We start from the raw sequence: 23,208 nt of genomic DNA on the forward strand, positions 1-23,208 counted from the left end.
CACCACTGCTCCTCCATGGTGGCTTCCTTCACCACTGCTCCTCCATGGTGGCTTCCTTCACCCCTGCTCCTACATGGTGGCTTCCTTCACCACTGCTACTCCATGGCGGCTTCCTTCACCACTGCTACTCCATGGCGGCTTCCTTCACCACTGCTCCTCCATGGCGGCTTCCTTCACCACTGCTCCTCCTTGGCGGCTTCCTTCACCACTGCTCCTCCATGGCGGCTTCCTTCACCACTGCTCCTCCATGGCGGCTTCCTTTACCACTGCTCCTCCATGGCGGCTTCCTTCACAACTACTGCTCCATGGCGGCTTCCTTCACCACTGCTCCTCCATAGCGGCTTCCTTCACCACTGCTCCTCCATGGCGGCTTCCTTCACCACTGCTGCTCCATGGTGGCTTCCTTCACCACTGCTCCTCCATGGTGGCTTTCTTCACCACTGCTCCTCCATGGCGGCTTCCTTCACCACTGCTCCTTTATGGCGGCTTCCTTCACCACTGCTCCTCCATGGCGGCTTCCTTCACCACTGCTCCTCCATGGCGGCTTCCTTCACCACTGCTCCTCCATGGCGGCTTCCTTCACCACTGCTCCTCCGTGGTGGCTTCCTTCACCACTGCTCCTCCATGGTGGCTTTCTTCACCACTGCTCCTCCATGGCGGCTTCCTTCACCACTGCTCCTCCATGGGGGCTTCCTTCACCACTGCTCCTCCATGGCAGCTTCCTTCACCACTGCTTTTCCTTGGTAGCTTCCTTCACCACTGCTCCTCCATGTCGGCTTCCATCACCACTGCTCCTCCATGTCGGCTTCCATCACCACTGTTCCTCCATGGCGGTTTCCTTCACCACTGCTCCTCCATGTTGGCTTCCATCACCACTGCTCCTCCATGATGGCTTCCTTCACCACTGCTCCTCCATGATGGCTTCCTTCACCACTGCTCCTCCATACCAGCTTCCATCACCACTGCTCCTCCATGGAGGCTTCCTTCACCACTGCTTTTCCTTGGTAGCTTCCTTCACCACTGCTCCTCCATGTCGGCTTCCATCACCACTGCTCCTCCATGGTGGCTTCCTTCACCACTGCTTTTCCTTGGTAGCTTCCTTCACCACTGCTCCTTCATGTCGGCTTCCTTCACCACTGCTCCTCCATGTCGGCTTCCATCACCACTGCTCCTCCATGGCCGTTTCCTTCACCACTGCTCCTCCATGTTGGCTTCCATCACCACTGCTCCTCCATGACGGCTTCCATCACCACTGCTCCTCCATGGAGGCTTCCTTCACCATTGCTCCTCCGGGTGAAGCATTGGTGCAGGGAGACCTGAATGCATTGCTGGGTAGTGGGGAAGCAGCAGACCGCATCCCCTGTCTTGCATTGTCCGGATCCTTGATTACGTGGCTTCCTGGCACCTCCGCTTTTTAAGATACACTGTGTTTCTTTCCCCCACTTTTGGGGGAAAAAAAGGCATCTCATAAAGCGCAAAATACGGTAACTTCTCCCGAATATAAATGTCTATGACAGAGATTGGACTGTAGAAGTCGGGGGGTGTATGGGGGGGAAGGGTTAAGAGGAAAGTTGCTTTCCTTGATGAAACACTGTTTGGAACGTTTTGAGGTATGATTGTCTGGAGAAGAAAAGGTGAGATATTGGTATCTAAACATCCTCCAAGAGCAACTTCTGCCAACAATCCAAGAACAATGTGGTGATTATGGCTTTTCCAGCACAGTGGAGACCAAGTCACAAAGCAAAACATTGAAATTTTGGGTTATGGAATGGAAACCCCCTATGTGGAACCTGTGGTCAATACTCAAAAATCGTGAGGATAAACACAAACCCAGAAATTGTGATAAACTCCAAACACAAATTAGGCAAGAATGGGTCATCAGTGCGGATTTGACCCAGAAGCCGATATCCATCTATCGGGGTCGAAGGGCAGAAGATGAGAAAATTAAGGATCGACCCTGTAAATATTGAGACTTTACATATACTTTATGTATTTTTCAATGAAAGTATAAAAAGTTATGAAATGTTTATAATTGTCCTTCAATAACAATGGAAATATCGGACTAAAAGATCTAAAAACACGGAATCAGTCAACTGTGGAAACCAAAGTTCAGTCAAGCTCAAAACTTCTGGTCCGGACGGAATCCTACGACTCGTTAGTGGACGTCGCCCGTTTTGCCGTCAGTCGTCTTTACCTCTTGATTTTTTTTAGTGTTCGGAAAAATCAAACTTTAGTTTTTAACAGGTAAAATAGAAAAAAAAGACAAAAAAGAGACAAGAAAACCCAAGAGTTTATTAGTTTAGGTTAATCTTTAAGATGAAGTGTAAAGCGGGAGGACGGTGGAAACTGTGAGCCTTGACTTTATCATGGAGCGGAGTCACACAACTCTCTTTGAACCCGCTACACGTTGTTAATCCCTCTTTGTTTTTCTTTTAAGAAATTTGCTTTTATTTCCTTCCCATGAAAAGGTTTCCTTGGAAGGGTCTGTGTTCTAGGATTTCGAGGCCTATTATGAACCACAGAGCCGCTGGCAGAGCTTGGTTTCTTCTCAAACATTTCACCAGTTCTGATCTTCGGGGTTCAAGTTCAGGATACAGAGCTCCGGGGTAAAAACAATGAGGCTTTTCAGGAGGACAGCGGCCGGTTGGCGTGAATGCAAAGTGATTTCTTTAGAGGAGAGCACTGGGGAATGTGCAGAAAACAGCAGCGCGGACCATTACACACTGACCATGTTATTTGGATTTCTTCACTCTTCTTTCTGGTTTTGGTTTTCTTTAGTGGGAAACTCATTTGGAAAAGAAGAAAAAAATCTTCAGACGTTTTTGTGTTTGTCTTAGAGGTGGAGGCGGGCATCCCGAATTTCCCATAATTTAGCGGGAATTGATCCCGCCGTGTTTCATGTGAAGGGAAGCGGCATCTCAGGGCTGGAGGAGCGATCACTTACATCCATTTAAATTGGATTACATTATTTTTTTTGCTTCTCTCGCAGATTTTTCCATTTTTGGCACATCCATGTTTAACTTTCAAAGTTTTTTTTTTAATGCAATTTTTTTTTTCTCTATCGCTTCAAAATCAAATCATAACTTGATACATTCTCCATAAAAAATAAAAGGGATATACAGTGGTGAAAAAAGTATGTAGTCAGCCACCAATTGTGCACGTTCTCCCATTTAAAAAGATGAGATTTGACATCATAGGTGACCACAACTATGAGAGACAAAATGAGAAAACAAATCCAGAAAATCACCGCGTCTGATTTGGCAAGATTTTTTTTGCACATTATGGTGGAAAATAAGTATTTAGTCAACTAAAAACATGCAAGATTTCTGGCTCTCACAGACCTGTAACGTCTTCTTTAAGAGGCTCCTCTGTCCTCCAGTCATTACCTGTAGTAATGGCTCTTGCTGTTTGAACTTGTTATTAGTATAAAAGACACCTGTCCACAACCTCAAGCAGTCACACTCCAAACTCCACTCCAAAGAGCTGTCAAAGGACACCAGAAACAAAATTGTAGCCCTGCACCAGACTGGGAAGACTGAATCTGCAATAGGCAAGCAGCTTGGTGTGATGAAATCAACTGTGGGAGCAATAATAAGAAAATGGAAGACGGGTGCTCAGTACTTGTAACTAGTGTTGAGCGAGCACTACCATGCTTGGATGTTCAGTATTCGTAGCCAGCAGTTGGATGCTCCAATGGGCACAACTCGTTTACCAAGTATAATGGAGGTCAAGATTTCCCAGAAAAATTCTCAAGTTCCCCATTCACTTCCATTATACTCAGGTACTCGAGTCGCGCCCATCTGGGTATTCAACTGCTAGTTATGAGTACCGAGCACCTGAGCATGGTAGTGCCCGCTTATCACTAGTTACGAGTACTGAGCACCCGAGCATGGTAGTGCCCGCTCATCACTAATTACCAGTACTGAGCACCTGAGCATGGTAGCGCCCGCTCATCTCTAATTACGAGTACTGAGCATGGTAGTGCACCTCATCACTAGTTACGAGTACTGAGCACCCGAGCATGGTAGTGCCCGCTCATCACTAGTTACAAGTACTGAGCACCCGAGCATGGTAGTGCCCGCTCATCACTAATTATGAGTATAGAACATCCGAGCATGGTAGTGCCCGCTCATCACTAGTTACGAGTACTGAGCACCCGAGCATGGTAGTGCCCGCTCATCACTAGTTACGAGTACTGAGCACCCGAGCATGGTAGTGCCCGCTTATCACCAGTTACGAGTACTGAGCGCCCGAGCATGGTTGTGCCCGCTCATCACTAGTTATGAATACTGAGCACCTGAGCATGGTAGTGCCCGCTCATCACTAGTTATGAGTACCAAGCACCCGAGCATGGTAGTGCCAACTCATCACTAGTTATGAGTACTGAGCACCCGAGCATGGTAGTGCCCGCTCATCACTAGTTACCAGTACTGAGCACCCGAGCATGGTAGTGCTCGCTCATCACTAGTTACCAGTACTGAGCACCTGAGCATGGTAGTGCCCACTCCTCACTAGTTACCAGTACTGAGCACCCGAGCATGGTAGTGCCCACTCATCACTAGTTACCAGTACTGAGCACCCGAGCATGGTAGTGCTCGCTCATCACTAGTTACCAGTACTGAGCACCTGAGCATGGTAGTGCCCACTCCTCACTAGTTACCAGTACTGATCACCTGAGCATGGTAGTGCCCGCTCATCACTAGCTACCAGTACTGAGCACCCGAGCATGGTAGTGCCCGCTCATCGCTAGTTACCAGTACTGAGCACCTGAGCATGGTAGTGCCCACTCATCACTAGTTACCAGTACTGAGCACCTGAGCATGGTAGTGCCCGCTCATCACGAATCTTTAACTCTATAGTCTATTGCTCATTGCCCCTAACAAGCAGGAAGCAAAGAGGCAGGGGAGCAATATGTGACTGAAGACAGTTCCTGACATATTTGGAGCCTTTTTTTGTAACCAAATGCTCCAAATGTGAAGCCATTGTTGAATTTCTCACCATGCCTCCATTGCTCTCTTATCTCTTTAGATTGCTAGCTCTTGTGAACTTCATCCCCATGGTCTATACATCAGTATTGGTGCGATAAGAGATAAGCGTTTTCTCTCTTCCATGTTGTCATATCCTTCGGCTGCACATCATCGGCACATTATTGCGGTTGCTGATCCTTCGGGCCTCGGTGATATTGTGTCTGTCATTCCACTGGGGTTTTTTCTTGCAGTTTTTCCACTCGCTCTGTCTCCAAAGACAATGGAGAGACAATCTGTCAGCACTCGCTTATCTGCAAACTGTAGATAGCAGCCGGCCCTGTAGAGGCTCTCCAGCATTAATGATTAGATGGTGCCAACTCAAGATGTTGGGTGCGAGAGAGTAAACATGGAGGCTGGAAAGAATGTATTTGATCCGAAGGATTGGTTATAATAGGGAGGCCATGGGTTTATGGAGATGAGCTGCACTCGCAGGAGCAAAATGTTATAATAGACGGATATTAAAGGGTTAACACCACTATCGGCACAAATACTCAACATAATTTAATTTTCCATCGACAGAGCAAATAGAATAACCGGGATTCACACCGCGGAGGAAAGTCACGTACTCAACGCTCTCCAGAATAGATTAAATCCTGCTCTTCCTTCTTAAGGCTTTATAATGACAGGCCTGAAAGACATTTGGAGAAACTAATTAGTCTTTCTTTGTGGGAGGAGAAGAATCTTTAATTACCCCCCTCTTTAATTCTCTCAGACACTTAACTGTCAGCAACTTATCCCTAGTCTTATATTAACTGTGTATTCTATGCAGCCTATCCATTCACTAGAGAGCGGTGACATCACTGAGAATGCAGCCTATCCATTCACTAGAGAGCAGTGACATCACTGAGAATGCAGCCTATCCATTCACTAGAGAGCAGTGACATCACTGAGAATGCAGCCTATCCATTCACTAGAGAGCAGTGACATCACTGAGAATGTAGCCTATCCATTCACTAGAGAGCAGTGACATCACTGAGAATGCAGCCTATCCATTCACTAGAGAGCGGTGACATCACTGAGAATGCAGCCTATCCATTCACTAGAGAGCGGTGACATCACTGAGAATGCATCCTATCCATTCACTAGAGAGCGGTGACATCACTGAGAATGCAGCCTATCCATTCACTAGAGAGCAGTGACATCACTGAGAATGCAGCCTATCCATTCACTAGCGAGCGGTGACATCACTGAGAATGCAGCCTATCCATTCACTAGAGAGCAGTGACATCACTGAGAATACAGCCTATCCATTCACTAGAGAGCAGTGACATCACTGAGAATGCAGCCTATCCATTCACTGGAGAGCAGTGACATCACTGAGAATGCAGCCTATCCATTCACTAGAGAGCTGTGACATCACTGAGAATGCAGCCTATCCATTCACTAGAGAGCAGTGACATCACTGAGAATGCAGCCTATCCATTCACTAGAGAGCAGTGACATCACTGAGAATGCAGCCTATCCATTCACTAGAGAGCAGTGACATCACTGAGAATGCAACCTATCCATTCACTAGAGAGCGGTGACATCACTGAGAATGCAGCCTATCCATTCACTAGAGAGCGGTGACATCACTGAGAATGCAGCCTATCCATTCACTACAGAGCGGTGACATCACTGAGAATGCAGCCTATCCATTCACTAGAGAGCAGTGACATCACTGAGAATGCAGCCTATCCATTCACTAGCGAGCGGTGACATCACTGAGAATGCAGCCTATCCATTCACTAGAGAGCAGTGACATCACTGAGAATACAGCCTATCCATTCACTAGAGAGCGGTGACATCACTGAGAATGCAGCCTATCCATTCACTAGAGAGCAGTGACATCACTGAGAATGCAGCCTATCCATTCACTAGAGAGCTGTGACATCACTGAGAATGCAGCCTATCCATTCACTAGAGAGCAGTTACATCACTGAGAATGCAGCCTATCCATTCACTAGAGAGCAGTGACATCACTGAGAATGCAGCCTATCCATTCACTAGAGAGCAGTGACATCACTGAGAATGCAGCCTATCCATTCACTAGAGAGCGGTGACATCACTAAGAATGCAGCCTATCCATTCACTAGCGAGCGGTGACATCACTGAGAATGCAGCCTATCCATTCACTAGAGAGCAGTGACATCACTGAGAATACAGCCTATCCATTCACTAGAGAGCGGTGACATCACTGAGAATGCAGCCTATCCATTCACTAGCGAGCGGTGACATCACTGAGAATGCGGCCTATCCATTCACTAGAGAGTGATGACATCACTGAGAATGCGGCCTATCCATTCACTAGAGAGCAGTGACATCACTGAGAATACAGCCTATCCATTCACTAGAGAGCGGTGACATCACTGAGAATGCAGCCTATCCATTCACTAGAGAGCAGTGACATCACTGAGAATGCAGCCTATCCATTCACTAGAGAGCAGTGACATCACTGAGAATGCAGCCTATCCATTCACTAGAGAGCGGTGACATCACTGAGAATGCAGCCTAATCATTCACTAGAGAGCAGTGACATCACTGAGAATGCAGCCTATGCATTCACTAGAGAGCAGTGACATCACTGAGAATGCAGCCTATCCATTCACTAGAGAGCGGTGACATCACTGAGAATGCAGCCTATCCATTCACTAGAGAGCAGTGACATCACTGAGAATGCAGCCTATCCATTCACTAGAGAGCAGTGACATCACTGAGAATGCAGCCTATCCATTCACTAGAGAGCAGTGACATCACTGAGAATGCAGCCTATCCATTCACTAGAGAGCGGTGACATCACTGAGAATGCAGCCTATCCATTCACTAGAGAGCAGTGACATCACTGAGAATGCAGCCTATCCATTCACTAGAGCGGTGACATCACTGAGAATGCAGCCTATCCATTCACTAGAGCGGTGACATCACTGAGAATGCAGCCTATCCATTCACTAGAGAGCAGTGACATCACTGAGAATGCAGCCTATCCATTCACTAGAGATCGGTGACATCACTGAGAATGTAGCCTATCCATTCACTAGAGAGCGGTGACATCACTGAGAATGCAGCCTATCCATTCACTAGAGAGCGGTGACATCACTGAGAATGCAGCCTACCCATTCACTAGAGAGCAGTGACATCACTGAGAATGCAGCCTATCCATTCACTAGAGAGCAGTGACATCACTGAGAATGCAGCCTATCCATTCACTAGAGAGCGGTGACATCACTGAGAATGCAGCCTATCCATTCACTCCAGAGCGGTGACATCACTGAGAATGCAGCCTATCCATTCACTAGAGAGCGGTGACATCACTGAGAATGCAGCCTATCCATTCACTAGAGAGCAGTGACATCACTGAGAATGCAGCCTATCCATTCACTAGAGAGCAGTGACATCACTGAGAATGCAGCCTATCCATTCACTAGAGAGCAGTGACATCACTGAGAATGCAGCCTATCCATTCACTAGAGAGCAGTGACATCACTGAGAATACAGCCTATCCATTCACTAGAGAGCGGTGACATCACTGAGAATGCAGCCTATCCATTCACTAGAGAGCGGTGACATCACATTTTCATCCACACTGAAATCCTTACATAGAAGCAGGGAAGGTAAAGCCTTCGTGCAGTAACAGCCTCCATGTATCTATAGGTGAAGCCGTTGCCTCATAATTACACAGTGACCGGTTGGACACTATCCATGTCACTTGCTCGCCTGATTAAACGGTTTTCCAGGCTGCACTGATTAGCGGCTGCCCACCCCCCACCTCCACCCTTGATGATGCTTGGCCGGAAAAGCCACATCTAATTACCAGTTCCCCCTCGTCCTGTTCTGAGCCGCTGCCAATTCCTTTTCTTTTATTAGGTGCCGCTGTTTTCTTGTCTTTCTGGGTCTTGAGGAATTACCTTATAGAAATCCTCACATCCCCCGTTGGTAAAGTTGTTGCTCCCTGATTAATTGGAGCGTTCAGTGGAGCGGTGACTAATGCCTCCCAATGTCTGATTATCCCTGGTGCAGAATGAGGGCCCTGAGACGTGACCGTCTGTCTGTCTGTCTGTCTGGCTCGGAGAGTTTTCCGTGTTTGTCTACAGGCACCTGAGCTGGATACAGTTACTTCCAATCATCCATTTCTGTTACATTTTAGCTGAGTTTTCCCAATTAGTTTCCTAATTCTCCAACTTATGACAACCTTGTTACAATTGCCGCAGTGTGTGGGAGCGGCAGTTCCGAGCCGCAGGATGGCACTTAAAAGGGAGGAAGAAAATCTGTAATGTTTTTCCCTGGTGTAAACGCCGCTGTTCTCCTGAATCCGGTGCTGTTTTTCTTTTCCTTCTGCGCCTCTCCATTCCAGAGATACTGCCTTCTCTTTTCTGTATATTAATCTAACCTATTTAACCAAAGAGGCATGGTTCTCAATAGGCCGCCCACAAAATAGTGTGTTGGCCCCACCCACTTGGCTTATAAGGCTAGATTTACACACCGGGAGAAAGGGGCCATATCTCAGGAACGGAAAGGCGCTGGAACAAAAGAAAAAGTTCTCCGGATTCAGGAAAACGGCAGCTTTTACACCAGGTAAAAAATGTTTAAAATAATTCTGATTGAAATAAAATAGTTAAAGGGATTGTCCATTTTTTTAAAAAATTATAGCATTGTGTGTCATGATTGTCCCTGAGTGATGAGCCCATGTTTTCTCAAAAAATAGCTGCTCAAAATATAAAAATTGCTTTTTTGCTGATTCGTGGAGGTCAACATAATGCAGTCACTACTTACGGGTTGTACAAACAGAAGAGTAGTCAGGAAAGCCAGGGTCTGGTAACAGGAGAACACGTATGGATACAGGGAGTACACAGAGGCGTAGTCAGGTCACAATCCAGGGGCAGGGAGTACACAGAGGCGTAGTCAGGTCACAATCCAGGGGCAGGGAGTACACAGAGGCGTAGTCAGGTCACAATCCAGGGGTCAGAATTCCAGAAAGGCACTTGATAAACTCAGGGAGTAAACTGAGATGTGGTCAGGTAACGGTCCGAGGTCTATAGCCAAGAGGTCACGACAGAAACAGGAAGCTGGCAGAGAGTAGTTAAACAACAGTCCAGGTTCAAAAAAACACATATCAGAACAGTAGCAGAAACACAGGCCAACAGCACAACTGCAGAACCAGAATGTACGACTGGCGAGGTTCTGGGGGAGCATGCTCAGTAAAGAGGCAGAGCAATTACCCGAAAGATGAAACACCTGAGCAATCAGTCAACTTGTCAGCTCAGTGGCCCAGTAAAACACAGTAGAGCATCTCCTAGTGTGCAATATGCTCTGCACAGAGGAATCGTTACAGTCCCTATGTTTATACCAGAGGGCGATACCTAATGATTGGGAGGAGAACCTGCAGTCAGTCACCTTCCTAACTTTTGTAACTTACTCCACGACCAGGGGGATAACTATATAGGGGGCACCTGGAGCTTAGGGGGGCCCAAAAGATCCATTTGCCCCATATGAAAAGACTAAGACCAGCGACAGTTGTGGGAGATTTTGCATTGGGGCTCTGAAGTCCCATGTCCTTCATCCTTCCTACTAGTGCCAAAGAGTTCATGGTGCTTTAGGATTCACATTATTAAGATCCTGGACCTTTGGGAATAATTATTCCTTTTTTTATTGCGTACTTCCCCTTTAAGAAGCTGGCACATTCCTTGCACAATGGTGCGGTTTTATTCATTTTTTAATATGCAGAGGAGGCTTTTCTTCCAGACGAGGCATTTGCCACACGCGAGTCCTGAAGGTGAAGAGAAGAATGGCCGCCTCCCTGTGCGGACGGTGGAGCGTTCTCTATAGGGGACATTCAGCCGATCCGTCTGATTCTCCGCCAGGACACTGCGGATATTGTGCCCGGATCTGGGGAAGGACACATTTTCTTTTTTCCTCATTTGGCTGTAAAGCTTAACCTGTTCACTCCTGGTGGGCATAGGACAGGCGGCACAGTGAGGAGCACGGAGGGGCGCACAATGCCTCCTTCATAGCCGCCCTTTGTCTTTCTGGGAGTAGGAGAGCGTTGAATGGAGGTCAGCGGCTCAGTCACCATCATAGTGAAATCCCTCCCGTGGGAATTGAAAGAACTCGCTTGTCACCATGTGATCCCCCAAACCTGCGTGCCACAACACAAAGGCGGGGGATTTAGTGCCGCAGATTCCTATTCAGGCAGGTGATTGAGCAAATGTAAAAGCACAAAGCCCGATGTGAATGCTCCGCTATTCCCGGGTGCAAATGCTCCGCTATTCCCGAGTGTGAATGCTCCGCCATTCCCAGGTGTGAATGCTCTGCCATTCCCGGGTGTGAATGCTCCGCTATTCCCGGGTGCAAATGCTCCGCTATTCCCGAGTGTGAATGCTCCGCCATTCCCAGGTGTGAATGCTCTGCCATTCCCGGGTGTGAATGCTCCGCCAATCCCAGGTGTGAATGCTCTGCCATTCCCAGGTGTGAATGCTCTGCCATTCCCAGGTGTGAATGCTCCGCCATTCCCGGGTGTGAATGCTCCGCTATTCCTGGTTGCAAATGCTCCGCTATTCCCGGGTGGGAATGCTCCGCTATTCCCGGGTGCGAATGCTCCGCTATCCCCGGGTGTGAATGCTCCGCTATTCCCGGGTGTGAGAGCTCCGCTATCACAGGGTGTGAATGCTCCGCTATTCTCGGATGTGAATGCTCCACTATCCCCGGGTGTGAATGCTCCGCTATTCTCGGGTGTGAATGCTCCGCTATCCCCCGGTGTGAATGCTCCGCTATCCCCGGGTGTGAATGCTCGCACACATGTTCACGGTCTCGGCCGGTGCTCGCACACATGCTCACGGTCTCGGCCGGTGCTCGCACACATGTTCACGGTCTCGGCCGGTGCTCGCACACATGTTCACGGTCTCGGCCGGTGCTCGCACACATGTTCACGGTCTCGTCCGGTGCTCGCACACATGTTCACGGTCTCGGACGGTGCTCACACACATGCTCGCGGTCTCGGCCGGTGCTCACAGTGCGCTGTTTGTGCAGGTGGCAGCTGTCGACACTGAGGAGAGATTTCCGTATCCACAAAAGAGACATTGACGGAGCCGGCGGCTGGGGCTTGGGCCGGGACGCACAAGATACATACATTTGCTGCTTTACGGCCTCATCCTGGGATTCTGCTGAATCGGATATTCCATTGAGCGGCCATTCACCGAGCGACGGCAGGAACCCGGACTTTACTGGGATTGCCTTTTACGAGATTTAGAAATGTCGTTACTGCGGCGGAAATCGCCCATTAAAGCCGCGGCGCACAATCCCGCACTGTCCGTAGATTGGTCGGTAAATAATCTTTTATTTCTCTGCACTGTTTTGCTTTAAAGTGACGCGGAGCCAATAAAATCCTAAATGCTTTTCCCTTAAAATCAGAAATGTCCCTAATCTGATTCTGGAAAAGCTGCGTGTTACCGACATAGCGACCCTGCGGTCTCCGAAACCTGGAGAGCAAAGTATCCACACTATTCTGTTATCCATTCCCTCCTAAGGCTAGGTTCTATGCATCCTCCATGCTGTACACTGCAGCATGGCTTTTCTAGATTTGCTGCTTTGTATAAACACGAGTGCACGAGCTCTTCAACTGCAGACCTGCTTAGTGTTATATCTCTTCTGTGAAGATGCAGACTGTTACGCGACCTGTCCACCATTCTTTACACTGCAGCTCTGCTTAATCATATGCATGTATGTTGCTGCATTTGATCATATCTGACATGAATTTTGCTTTTCTAGAATTTTCCTTTTTGGGGGTGAGGTCAGATTAGTGTCCTTAATTGTGTATCAAGTCAGTCATTAGTCAATAGAAATCTCTAGATGCATCTTATCGCTTTCCTTCCTCCCTTCTCTCTCCGGCTTTCCTGGCATTGTCGCTATTTTGGCGGAGTCTTCTGATTTATGAGTTACCTGGTGCCCGGGGATATCGGGAATAGATAAGGGGCACAGGTGGGAAGGGGACGGGAATTCTCATCCTTGGACTGAAGAACACATGGAATCCTTCTAATGTTTGTTTATTTATTTACTGTTTATTCATTGTGTTTTTGGATACATTAGTTACAAGTGAAAAGGTATCACAAGATTATAATTTTGTTCCTCTCACTGAGAACATTCAATAATTTTTGGATACATTGTATCACTTTGTATCTCAGGATTTCAGCCTCTTCTGTATACAGAGGTACATTCTATGTTACACTGTATACAGGCGCACGGATCAGATCTGGACCTCGCTCCATCCGGTTCTCATGAGGCTGGAATGTTACAAGAAGCCGTAGATCCCAGTATAAGATTATTCGCCATCTGCTATTTTCCCAGGGAATTCAGAACATAGGAGTCGTCACTGGACATGAAAATAAGGACGATGTGCGTCTCCCGGCCGTAGAGGCATCTTATGGATCAGTACATGGGGCAGTAAAGTGCAACGGAATAATGGCGGATTCATAATATACATCGCTTATAATATAAGGAAGGTTTCCATCACTTGGGTCTTTAGGACGCGGTCACACACAGGAGGAAGCCTGCGGGATTGTCTGAGACTCAAAACTTGTGTGTGGTATAATGGGGGATATAAGGGTGGATGGATACAACATTGTAAATGGATAGAACGTTGTAGATAGGTGGACGGATGAATGAATGGACAGATAAGGCTACTTTACACACTGCGATATCGGTCCCGATATCGCTAGTGTGGGTACCCGCCCCCATCTGTTGCGCGACACGGGCAAATCGCTGCCCGTGTCGCACAACAGCCGTCACACATACATACCTGTCCGGCGACGTCGCTGTGACGGGCGAACCGCCTCCTTTCTAAGGGGGCGGTCCGTGCGGCGTCACAGCGACGTCACTGAACCGCCGCCCAATAGCAGCGGAGGGGCGGAGCTGAGCGGGACTTAACATCCCGCCCACCTCCTTCCTTCCTCATAGCAGCCGGGACGCAGGTAAGGGGAGCTTCCTCGTTCCTGTGGCGTCACACGCAGCGATGTGTGCTGCCGCAGGAACGAGGAACAACCTCGTTACTGCTGCAGTAACGAGATTTGAGAATGGACCCCCTTGTCGCCGATTAGCGATTTTGCACGTTTTTGCAACGATGCAAAATCGCTTATCGGTGTCACACGCAACGGCATCGCTAATGCGGCCGGATGTGCGTCACGAATTCCGTGACCCCAACGACTCCGCATTAGCGATGTCGCAGCGTGTAAAGCCTGCTATAGTTGGTGAGTGGATAAATAAATAGACAGATACATGGATAGATTGATTAATTGATATATGTATGTATGGATTGATAGATATGAGTGGATGATAGATGGACAGATACTTCATGGATAGAACATAGGACATTGTTGATAGATGGATGAATTAATGGGTGAACAGATAGATAGATAAATGGATTGATGTATATATTGATAAACATTGGATGGAAAGGTAGATAGATATGAGGCAGATAGGAGGAAGGATAGATCTATTATTACTTGATAGATGGATGTATAGATATTGTAGATATATGATAGATCGATAGATAGAGAGATAGTTACATAGTTGGATGGATGGATAGATAGATATATAGATGAATGGAGCGATAGGTGGATGGAGTGAGAGATGGATGGAGCGAGAGATGGATGGAGCGAGAGATGGATGGAGCGAGAGATGGATGGAGCGAGAGATGGTTGGAGCGACAGATGGATGGAGCGAGGGATGGATGAAGCGACAGGTGGATGGAGCGACAGGTGGATGGAGCGACAGGTGGATGGAGCGACAGGTGGATGGAGCGAGAGATGGATGGAGCGAGGGATGGATGGAGCGAGGGATGGATGGAGCGAGGGATGGATGGAGTGAGAGATGGATGGAGCGAGAGATGGATGGAGCGACAGGTGGATGGAGCGACAGGTGGATGGAGCGAGAGATGGATGGAGCGAGGGATGGATGGAGCGACAGGTGGATGGAGCGACAGGTGGATGGAGCGACAGGTGGATGGAGCGAGAGATGGATGGAGCGAGGGATGGATGGGGCGAGGGATGGATGAAGCGAGAGATGGATGGAGCGAGGGATGGATGGAGCGAGGGATGGATGGAGCGAGGGATGGATGGAGCGAGAGATGGCTGGAGCGAGGGATGGATGTAGCGAGAGATGGATGGAGCGAGGGATGGATGGAGTGAGAGATGGATGGAGCGAGAGATGGATGGAGCGAGAGATGGTTGGCGCGACAGATGGATGGAGCGAGAGATGGATGGAGCGACAGGTGGATGGAGCGACAGGTGGATGGAGCGAGAGATGGATGGAGCGAGGGATGGATGGAGCGAGGGATGGATGAAGCGAGGGATGGATGGAGCGAGGGATGGATGGAGCGAGGGATGGATGGAGCGAGAGATGGATGGAGCGAGAGATGGATGGAGCGAGGGATGGATGGAGCGAGGGATGGATGGAGCGAGAGATGGATGGAGCGAGAGATGGATGGAGCGAGAGATTGATGGAGCGAGAGATTGATTGGGCGAGAGATGGATGGAGCGAGAGATGGATGGAGCGAGAGATGGATGGAGCGAGAGATGGATGGAGCGAGAGATGGATGGAGCGAGAGATGGATGGAGCGAGGGATGGATGGAGCGAGGGATGGATGGAGCGAGGGATGGATGGAGCGAGGGATGGATGGAGCGAGGGATGGATGGAGCGAGGGATGGATGGAGCGAGGGATGGATGGAGCGAGGGATGGATGGAGCGAGGGATGGATGGAGCGAGGGATGGATGGAGCGAGGGATGGATGGAGCGAGGGATGGATGGAGCGATAGTTGGATATATAGATGGATGGAGTGAGAGATGGATGGAGTGAGAGATGGATGGAGTGAGAGATGGATGGAGCGAGGGATGGATGGAGCGAGGGATGGATAGAGCGAGGGATGGATAGAGCGAGGGATGGATAGAGCGAGAGATGGATGGAGCGAGAGATGGATGGAGCGAGAGATGGATGGAGCGAGAGATGGATGGAGCGAGAGATGGATGGAGCGAGGGATGGATGGAGCGAGAGATGGATGGAGCGAGAGATGGATGGAGCGAGGGATGGATGGAGCGAGGGATGGATGGAGCGAGAGATGGATGGAGCGAGAGATGGATGGAGCGAGAGATGGATGGAGCGAGAGATGGATGGAGCGAGAGATGGATGGAGCGAGGGATGGATGGAGCGAGGGATGGCTGGAGCGAGGGATGGCTGGAGCGAGGGATGGATGGAGCGACAGGTGGATGGAGCGAGGGATGGATGGAGCGAGGGATGGATGGAGCGAGGGATGGATGGAGCGAGGGATGGGTGGAGCGATAGTTGGATATATAGATGGATGGAGCGAGAGATGGATGGTGCAATAGATAGATGGAGATTTAGATGGATGGATAGAGAGAGATAGATGGATAGATACATAGATGGATGGATAGAGAGAGATAGATGGATAGATACATAGATGGAGACATAGTTGGATGGATAGAGAGATAGATGGAGATTTAGATGGATGGATGCAGCAGCCATAGACCTCAGGATGAAGCCCGATGCACTAGGTAAGTGCAGGCGGCTAAACACGTGAAGTCATTAATAGACCCCACAAATCACTTCCCGTGTATATTAGAGGTGGTAGCGGAGAGTGGCCGTTTCGGAGGTGTGCACACAGACATCATTTCTTCATAAACGTTCCAGCTTCAAAGCTCTCCGGCGGCGTGTAAGACGTTCACTCTCAGCCACTTTGGCCCGGAGCCAAATTCAATAATTTGAGCCTCTATTACGGCACAAATGAGGTCTCCAGCCCCCCACCACCAGCACCAGTAGCCCTGAACTGCTTAAAATAGCACCCAAGTCACAAGCGTGCAATCATAATATTTGTAATGTGCGCTTACCTCTGGTATCACATGGCTCCCGGCTCCGGCACAGACCTGGCAGGGTGGGTTCTTTTTTTCTTTTCCTTTTTTTTTTCCTTTTCCTTTCTAGTCATTGGCCCAGTGCCTAAAATTAAGCAGCTACCAAATATTAAAGAGAAATTTCCAAGCTCCATCATCAGCCCGGCGAGCCTTGTCATGTGGAGATTAAAGCTAAAGTGACTTTGTGGCTCCATTCACCCGGCTGGTTATAAATGGCTCCTTGTGCATCTACAGCGGGTCTGGATAATCTGTGCTGTATGTATAGGGGTACATGTGGGGGAGCTGTGAATATTTAGGGGGTAGCTGTTGGGGTGCATCTTCTGTGGGTAGGATATTTGGAGGCAACAGAGTGTGTGGTTTGGATATCCGAGGCATGAAGCAGTAGTTAAAGATGAGGGACTGAATCTGGACGCCCCGAAACGCCACTAGAATTACCTGGTCTTGGCTGGAATGTGAACTTCGGCCACGTAAGCTGGGTACCCATATAGTCCACATACTGCCACTGGTGTCGGCTGGCCATGAGCGGATGACGATGCACAAGGCTCACGCTATCTTGCCTTCTGTCTCCTCTGTTCCATTACTATTATTTATTATTACAACGCCATTTATTCCATGGCACTTTACACGTGAGAAAGGGGTCTACATAATAAAAGAAGTACAATAATCGTGAACAAAACAAGGCACAGATTGGTACAGGAAAGGGGACCCTGCCCGCGAGGAGAAGAGAAAACCCTGCCCACGAGGAGGAGAGAGGTCCCTGCCCACGAGGAGGAGATCAGAGGTCCCTGCCCATGAGGAGGAGACAAGACCCTGCCCATGAGCAGGAGAGAGGTCCCTGCCCATGAGGAGGAGATAAGACCCTGCCCATGAGGAGGAGAGAGGTCCCTGCCCACGAGGAGGAGACAAGACCCTGCCCATGAGGAGGAGAGAGGTCCCAATCCACAAGGAGGAGAGCGGACCCTGCCCATGAGGAGGAGAGCAGACCGTGCCCACAAGGAGGGAAGACCCTGCCCACAAGGAGAGAGGTCCCTGCCCACAGGGTTGACCCCTTTCAGGGTGGGCTAGTCCCACAGCGTATTTCACATTAAACAAAACGACAATACATTGATGCGACTGGTGACTTCAGGGGCAGGAATGTGACCTCCATTGTCCACGACTCTTACATTTCTATAGAGGTGCATGATACACCTTAGTCCTGGTATATGAAAGCAGAACATCGGAAGCCAAAAGTATTTTTCACTGTTTTGAAAACCTGCCCTGACTTAAAGGGAACCTGTCATCACAGTGAACCTTCCCCCTCCCCCCATCCCAAATCTCTTAACACTAGAAGTCCCAGGAATTTCGAGCTCCATAGGGTTCCAATGGTAGAAATGTTAAATGACCCCTCTCTGGGACTTCTAGTGTTAAAAGGTCCGGCCCCTCTTGTAAAGATAAGTCAATACATACCTTTCATGATAAAATGCACAGCTCCTTAATCGAATAATCCACATTTTTATCAATATGCAAATGAGGCATCAAGTGCTCTGGGTGTGCCGGAGCCCTTCCCAAACTCCATCCCCCAAAATTAAGCTCATTGACCTTGCAATGTCAAGTAGAGGAAATCTCATGTCAGGCAAGCAAAATAGGAGGCACAAGAAGGAGGTTTGGAGATTAACGTTTCTCCTTGTGGAGAATGTGCCAATGTAAGGAGGCTTATAAGCCATGCAATGCTCCTCTGGGAATTGAAACATGTAAATTGTCTTTTCAGAGATGAAGAATACTTGAAAGCTAGTGCCACTTATTGTAAGTAGCAATCCTAAAAGTCAATATCGATCCTTTAACGAGCCTTGTCATATGATTTAGGATATAGAATTTGCAGACACAGTGTTCCGGGGTGTTGCCTCTCATCAGTGCAAAGCATAAGATCGGATTGGCTGTAAAGGTCACATGCTGAATGTTTGTAAACAAAGAAAGGAAAGAAGGCAGGACCACTAGAACTTCAGTGGGGGGAAAAGGGGAACGGGAATGTTTTTTCTTTTTTTTTTTCATTTTCAGCTGCTACATGAACTATTGGGAGGGTTGGATGTCCCCTTTAATAAGTTTTATTGAATCTGATGACACCATATGACCTTGATGAAGTTATCAATTTTGTTCCAATTCTTTAATAAAATCTCCCAGCAGGCGTAAATCTGTAGACTGTTTGTATATATGGTGTCCTATGGGATTATATTATATTTTATATACTTTAAAGTAGTTAATTTTTTTTATTTTATTACCTTTTATCCTTTTTCTCTTCTGGTTTCTGTGTTCAGCGATTCCTTCCTGGATTCCTGATTTTTTTTACTTTATTAATTCCAATACCCCTGAAGAAGCATGAGGCGAAACGTGTTGTGGCCATCTATTTAGTCATTGGATAATTATTGATTTTTCCATTGCATTATCGGCTATGCACTTTTACATTGTGATACTGTAAAGTTTCTATTACTACTTTTTATATAGGTATACAGAATTTTTTACGTCCTGTATTTGTTTTTTTGTTTTTTTTTTAATAAAATATTGCATGGTAATCTATTCTGTATGTTCACTATGTGATCATGCCTCTAATTTTCTGTCCACCTATATGTCATTTAATTCCTTCTTCCGCATGATTTATTTTTAAGCAGGACGCATGTAAAAAGTATCATATATGTTGCAGAAGTTTTTCAACTTTTTGGCGATAGGAGTCACTGATTGGCTGCAGGGAGTCACATGGGGCAAAGAGTTCTAGAGCCTCAGCGCTGGATTGGTGGTGGGGGATTGTTTTTTTAAGTTTGCAGAATTTGAAGAAAAATTGGTACTGCTGAATCGCCCCTTTAAGCTTTAAAACCCCTTTAATTGCACCATATTGGACATATTGAGACGAAAGCCGGAATATATGTTGCTGATTGTGTCCTCTGCAGCATCTGAAAACACTTAACCTCTTCAGTCCTCATCCCTTCCAGTAACAAAAGGATTAAATGGCTTCCCGCGGAATAACAGAACATGTGCAAAGTTTGTCACGTGCGACCGTCTTCCAGGGATTAAGCGGTTAACGTGCCCGTTTTTCCCTCCCCGGAGCAACATGTGTTTCCCAGATTTGTCATGTGTGAGCCATTTGCAGAAGAAGCAATGTGTAAAATAATAGTAATGACACAAAGCCACGTAATTCGAGTCTCGCAGACCTGGCCACGGACGCATTGTCTTCCTCGTGCAATCTGATTGGTTGGATCTGGACTGCGCTAAAGCGAACCCCTCCAGCCCTGGCTGCGCAGACGGCACAGACTCCGGCTTCTTCTCCAACGCTTGGCACGCACGGCCCGTCTCCTGGCCAAGTTGGCCGACTACGAGAATGTTTAGGTAGTGAAATAGAGATGAGCCTGGTTTATATAAGATGTTTCGCCGCTTTCCTTCCAGGTGCTGAAGGCCGCTCTGTCTGCAGGAGAAAGACGCGACTGTGTGCAGCTGCTCGCCTTTGTTTATTGTGCAATGTGTCAGAGGAGTAATGCCTTTCTTAAAGGAATAAGAAAAACATGCCATCTTTTTTTTTTATTTAAAAAACAGCACCACCCCTGCGCACAGGTTATGTGTGGTATTGCAGCTCGGCCTCATTCACATTAACAGAGCTGAGCCGCAATACCAGACACAACCTGTGCATAGGTGTGGCGCTGTGTCTAGAAAAAAAAAGTCATGTTTTTCTCATTCTGTGCAACCCCTTCAAGAAGTCAATTGCAACATTCTTGTGTATTGTTATGTTTACTGTAAGGCCGGGGCTGCAAAGCAACTGTTTTCCCAGAAAGCGCTGAGTTGTGCAGTTTTCAGTATGTGGAGCAGCCCCGGCCTTACATTTGCTTTATATTATTTGGTTGGAAAAAGAATAAAGAAAAACGCCTCGGTGACATTTACCGGCGGCGTCATTTATTATCATGTCGCTCCTCTTCTCAATATGTTTTACAAAACGTTGCAGATATCTTTATTTGCTTATATTGTGTTTTCTGCTCCAGTCACATCCAGAGCTGCATTCAGTATTCTGCTGCTTTCCGGTAATGTTCTGACACATTATGCAGCCAAATATGTTATGTGTATTTAAGAACCAGTAAGGGGCAGTAGAGAGTAAGGGTATGTGCGCACGTTGCTTTTTACCTGCTTTTTACCTGCTTTTTTGCTGCTTTTTCTTCTGCGCTGTTTAATGCCAAAATGGATGTGTTCTTCTATTCAAGCAAAGTCTATGGGAATTTGGGTTTCTTGTTCACACTATGTTGTTCAAAATGCTGCCTTTTTGTGGCAGAACTTTGGTCAAAAACTCAGCTTTGCAGTGCAAAACCCAAATGGCAAAAACAATTGACATGTTGCTTCTTTGAAAAGCTGAGTTTTTGACCAAAGTTCTGCCACAAAAAGGCAGCATTTTGAACAACATAGTGTGAACAAGAAACCCAAATTCCCATAGACTTTGCTTGAATAGAAGAACACATCCATTTTGGCATTAAACAGCGCAGAAGAAAAAGCAGCAAAAAAGCAGGTAAAAAGCAGGTAAAAAGCAACGTGCGCACATACCCTAATAATAAACAGAAAAATTGTGAATGCAGCTTTGTATGTGATTGGAGTATAAGGCTATGTGCACACGCTGCAGATTAGGTGCAGAAATTTTCAGCACAAAATGCACCAAAAAGTGCATGTGTTTTTGGTGCTTTTTTGGTTGCATTTTTGGTGCTTTTTCTGTTGCATTTTTGGTGCTTTTTTTGTTGCATTTTTGGTGCTTTTTTGTTGCATTTTTGGTGCTTTTTTGTTGCATTTTTGTTGCTTTTTTGTTACTTTTTTTGTTGCATTTTTGGTGCTTTTTTTGTTGCAATTTTGGTGCTTTTTTGGTGTGTTTTTGTGCAATGTGTTTTTTTTTGTGAAATCATTGGGTGGAAGGGCTTAAAAACGAATGAAGAAAATGCACCAACAATTGACATGCTGCTTCTTTTTTTCTGCACCCAAAACTGCAAGACAAAAAGAAGCACTTCAGAAATCTCATTGAGTTTGCTGGGAGGATAGACATGCAGATTTGGGCAACAAACTGCACCAAAAAAAGCATCAAAACTGCATCAAAAATCATAAAAAACTGCACCAAAAAAAGCATCAAAAACTGCACTAAAAAAAAGGATTTAAAAAAGCATCAAAAACTTCACCAGGAAAATGCATCAAAAACTGCATTTTAGGCCCTTTGTGCATGGTGCAGTTTTTGATGCTTTTTTTGGTGCAGTTTATTGTACAGTTTGTTGCCCAAATCTGCAGGCCTATCCTTTTCTCAGCAAAGTCTATGAGAAAATTCTGAAGTGCTGTGTACACTTTGCTTCTTTTTTCCTTCCTTGCAGTTTTTGGTGCAGAAAAAAATAGCGACATCTCAATTGCGGTTCTGTTTTTTCCTGCATTTTTTAGCCCTTCCAGCCATTGAATTCACTAAAAATAAGCACCAAAAAAACACATCAAAAACGTACCAAAACTACATGCGTTTTTTGGTGCATTTTTCGGCCACAAGGTGCATTTTTTTAGCGGAGAAAATTTCTGCACCAAAACTGCACTGTGCGCACAGGGCCTTAACCAGTATCTCCATAGATTGTAATGGTAAATGATTGCATTGTAATTTGTGACGTTTTACGGTTTCTCCTAACAGCCTGCGCCCCGGCAGTCGTGACCAACTGTACATCTGCCATCTTGCCCTACCAGAGGGGCTTTTTCTGCAGTGATGAAAGCATCAAATATGCGATTAAGAGAAGCACAATACCAGTCCCCCTGCTTCTCGCGCTGGGGTTGCTGGTGGCGCTGTTTTGTGTAAGTGACATGTGGCACAGGAACCGGGCACCGCGGAGCCCCTGCCATCCCCCTCCCACAGTAATGATGGCGTCCCGGGCATCATCATTACCCCTGGGAGGTCCTGCATGGCTCCGCGCCGCCCGCCCTGTGCATTCACCTTGTGAATTATTTTGTGCATTGACCATATTTCCCATTTTTTGTGTTTTTTCTCTCTCGCTCTATGGCTATAGCCGCCCTCCCTTTCCTGATAATTGAAACTAACAGAATCCAACCGTATGAGCGGGGGTTCTACTGTACGGATGAGAGTATCCGGTACCCCAACAAATCGGGAGAGACAATTAATGACGCTGTGCTCTCTGCTGCTGGCATTCTTATTTCCATCCTTGCTGTAAGTGCGCAAACTGTCAATTCCCCAAAATCCATTCTGTTTTTATTCTCTATTTATTGCTGTATGCTTCAATGGCGGCTGATCAGAGTTCTTAACCTTCGGGGCCACTCGGGG

General features: G+C 47.2%; 1 protein-coding gene across 2 annotated transcripts in view; it reads left to right on the forward strand.

Annotated features, from left to right (window-relative positions):
• The window catches only part of PLPP3 (phospholipid phosphatase 3), a 74,219-nt gene that overhangs the window by 14,739 nt on the left and 36,272 nt on the right, over positions 1–23,208 (forward strand). Inside the window, exon 2 of one of the 2 annotated variants that reach the window (XM_075320428.1) lies at positions 22,567–22,724. In XM_075320428.1, coding sequence (XP_075176543.1) covers positions 22,567–22,724 — 158 coding nt within the window. Of the gene's footprint in view, positions 1–22,566; positions 22,725–22,936; positions 23,095–23,208 lie in introns of both variants that reach the window. The other variant, XM_075320427.1, reaches the window with a different exon arrangement.

This window comes from Anomaloglossus baeobatrachus, chromosome 8, assembly GCF_048569485.1.
Source record: "Anomaloglossus baeobatrachus isolate aAnoBae1 chromosome 8, aAnoBae1.hap1, whole genome shotgun sequence".
NCBI lineage: Eukaryota > Metazoa > Chordata > Amphibia > Anura > Aromobatidae > Anomaloglossus > Anomaloglossus baeobatrachus.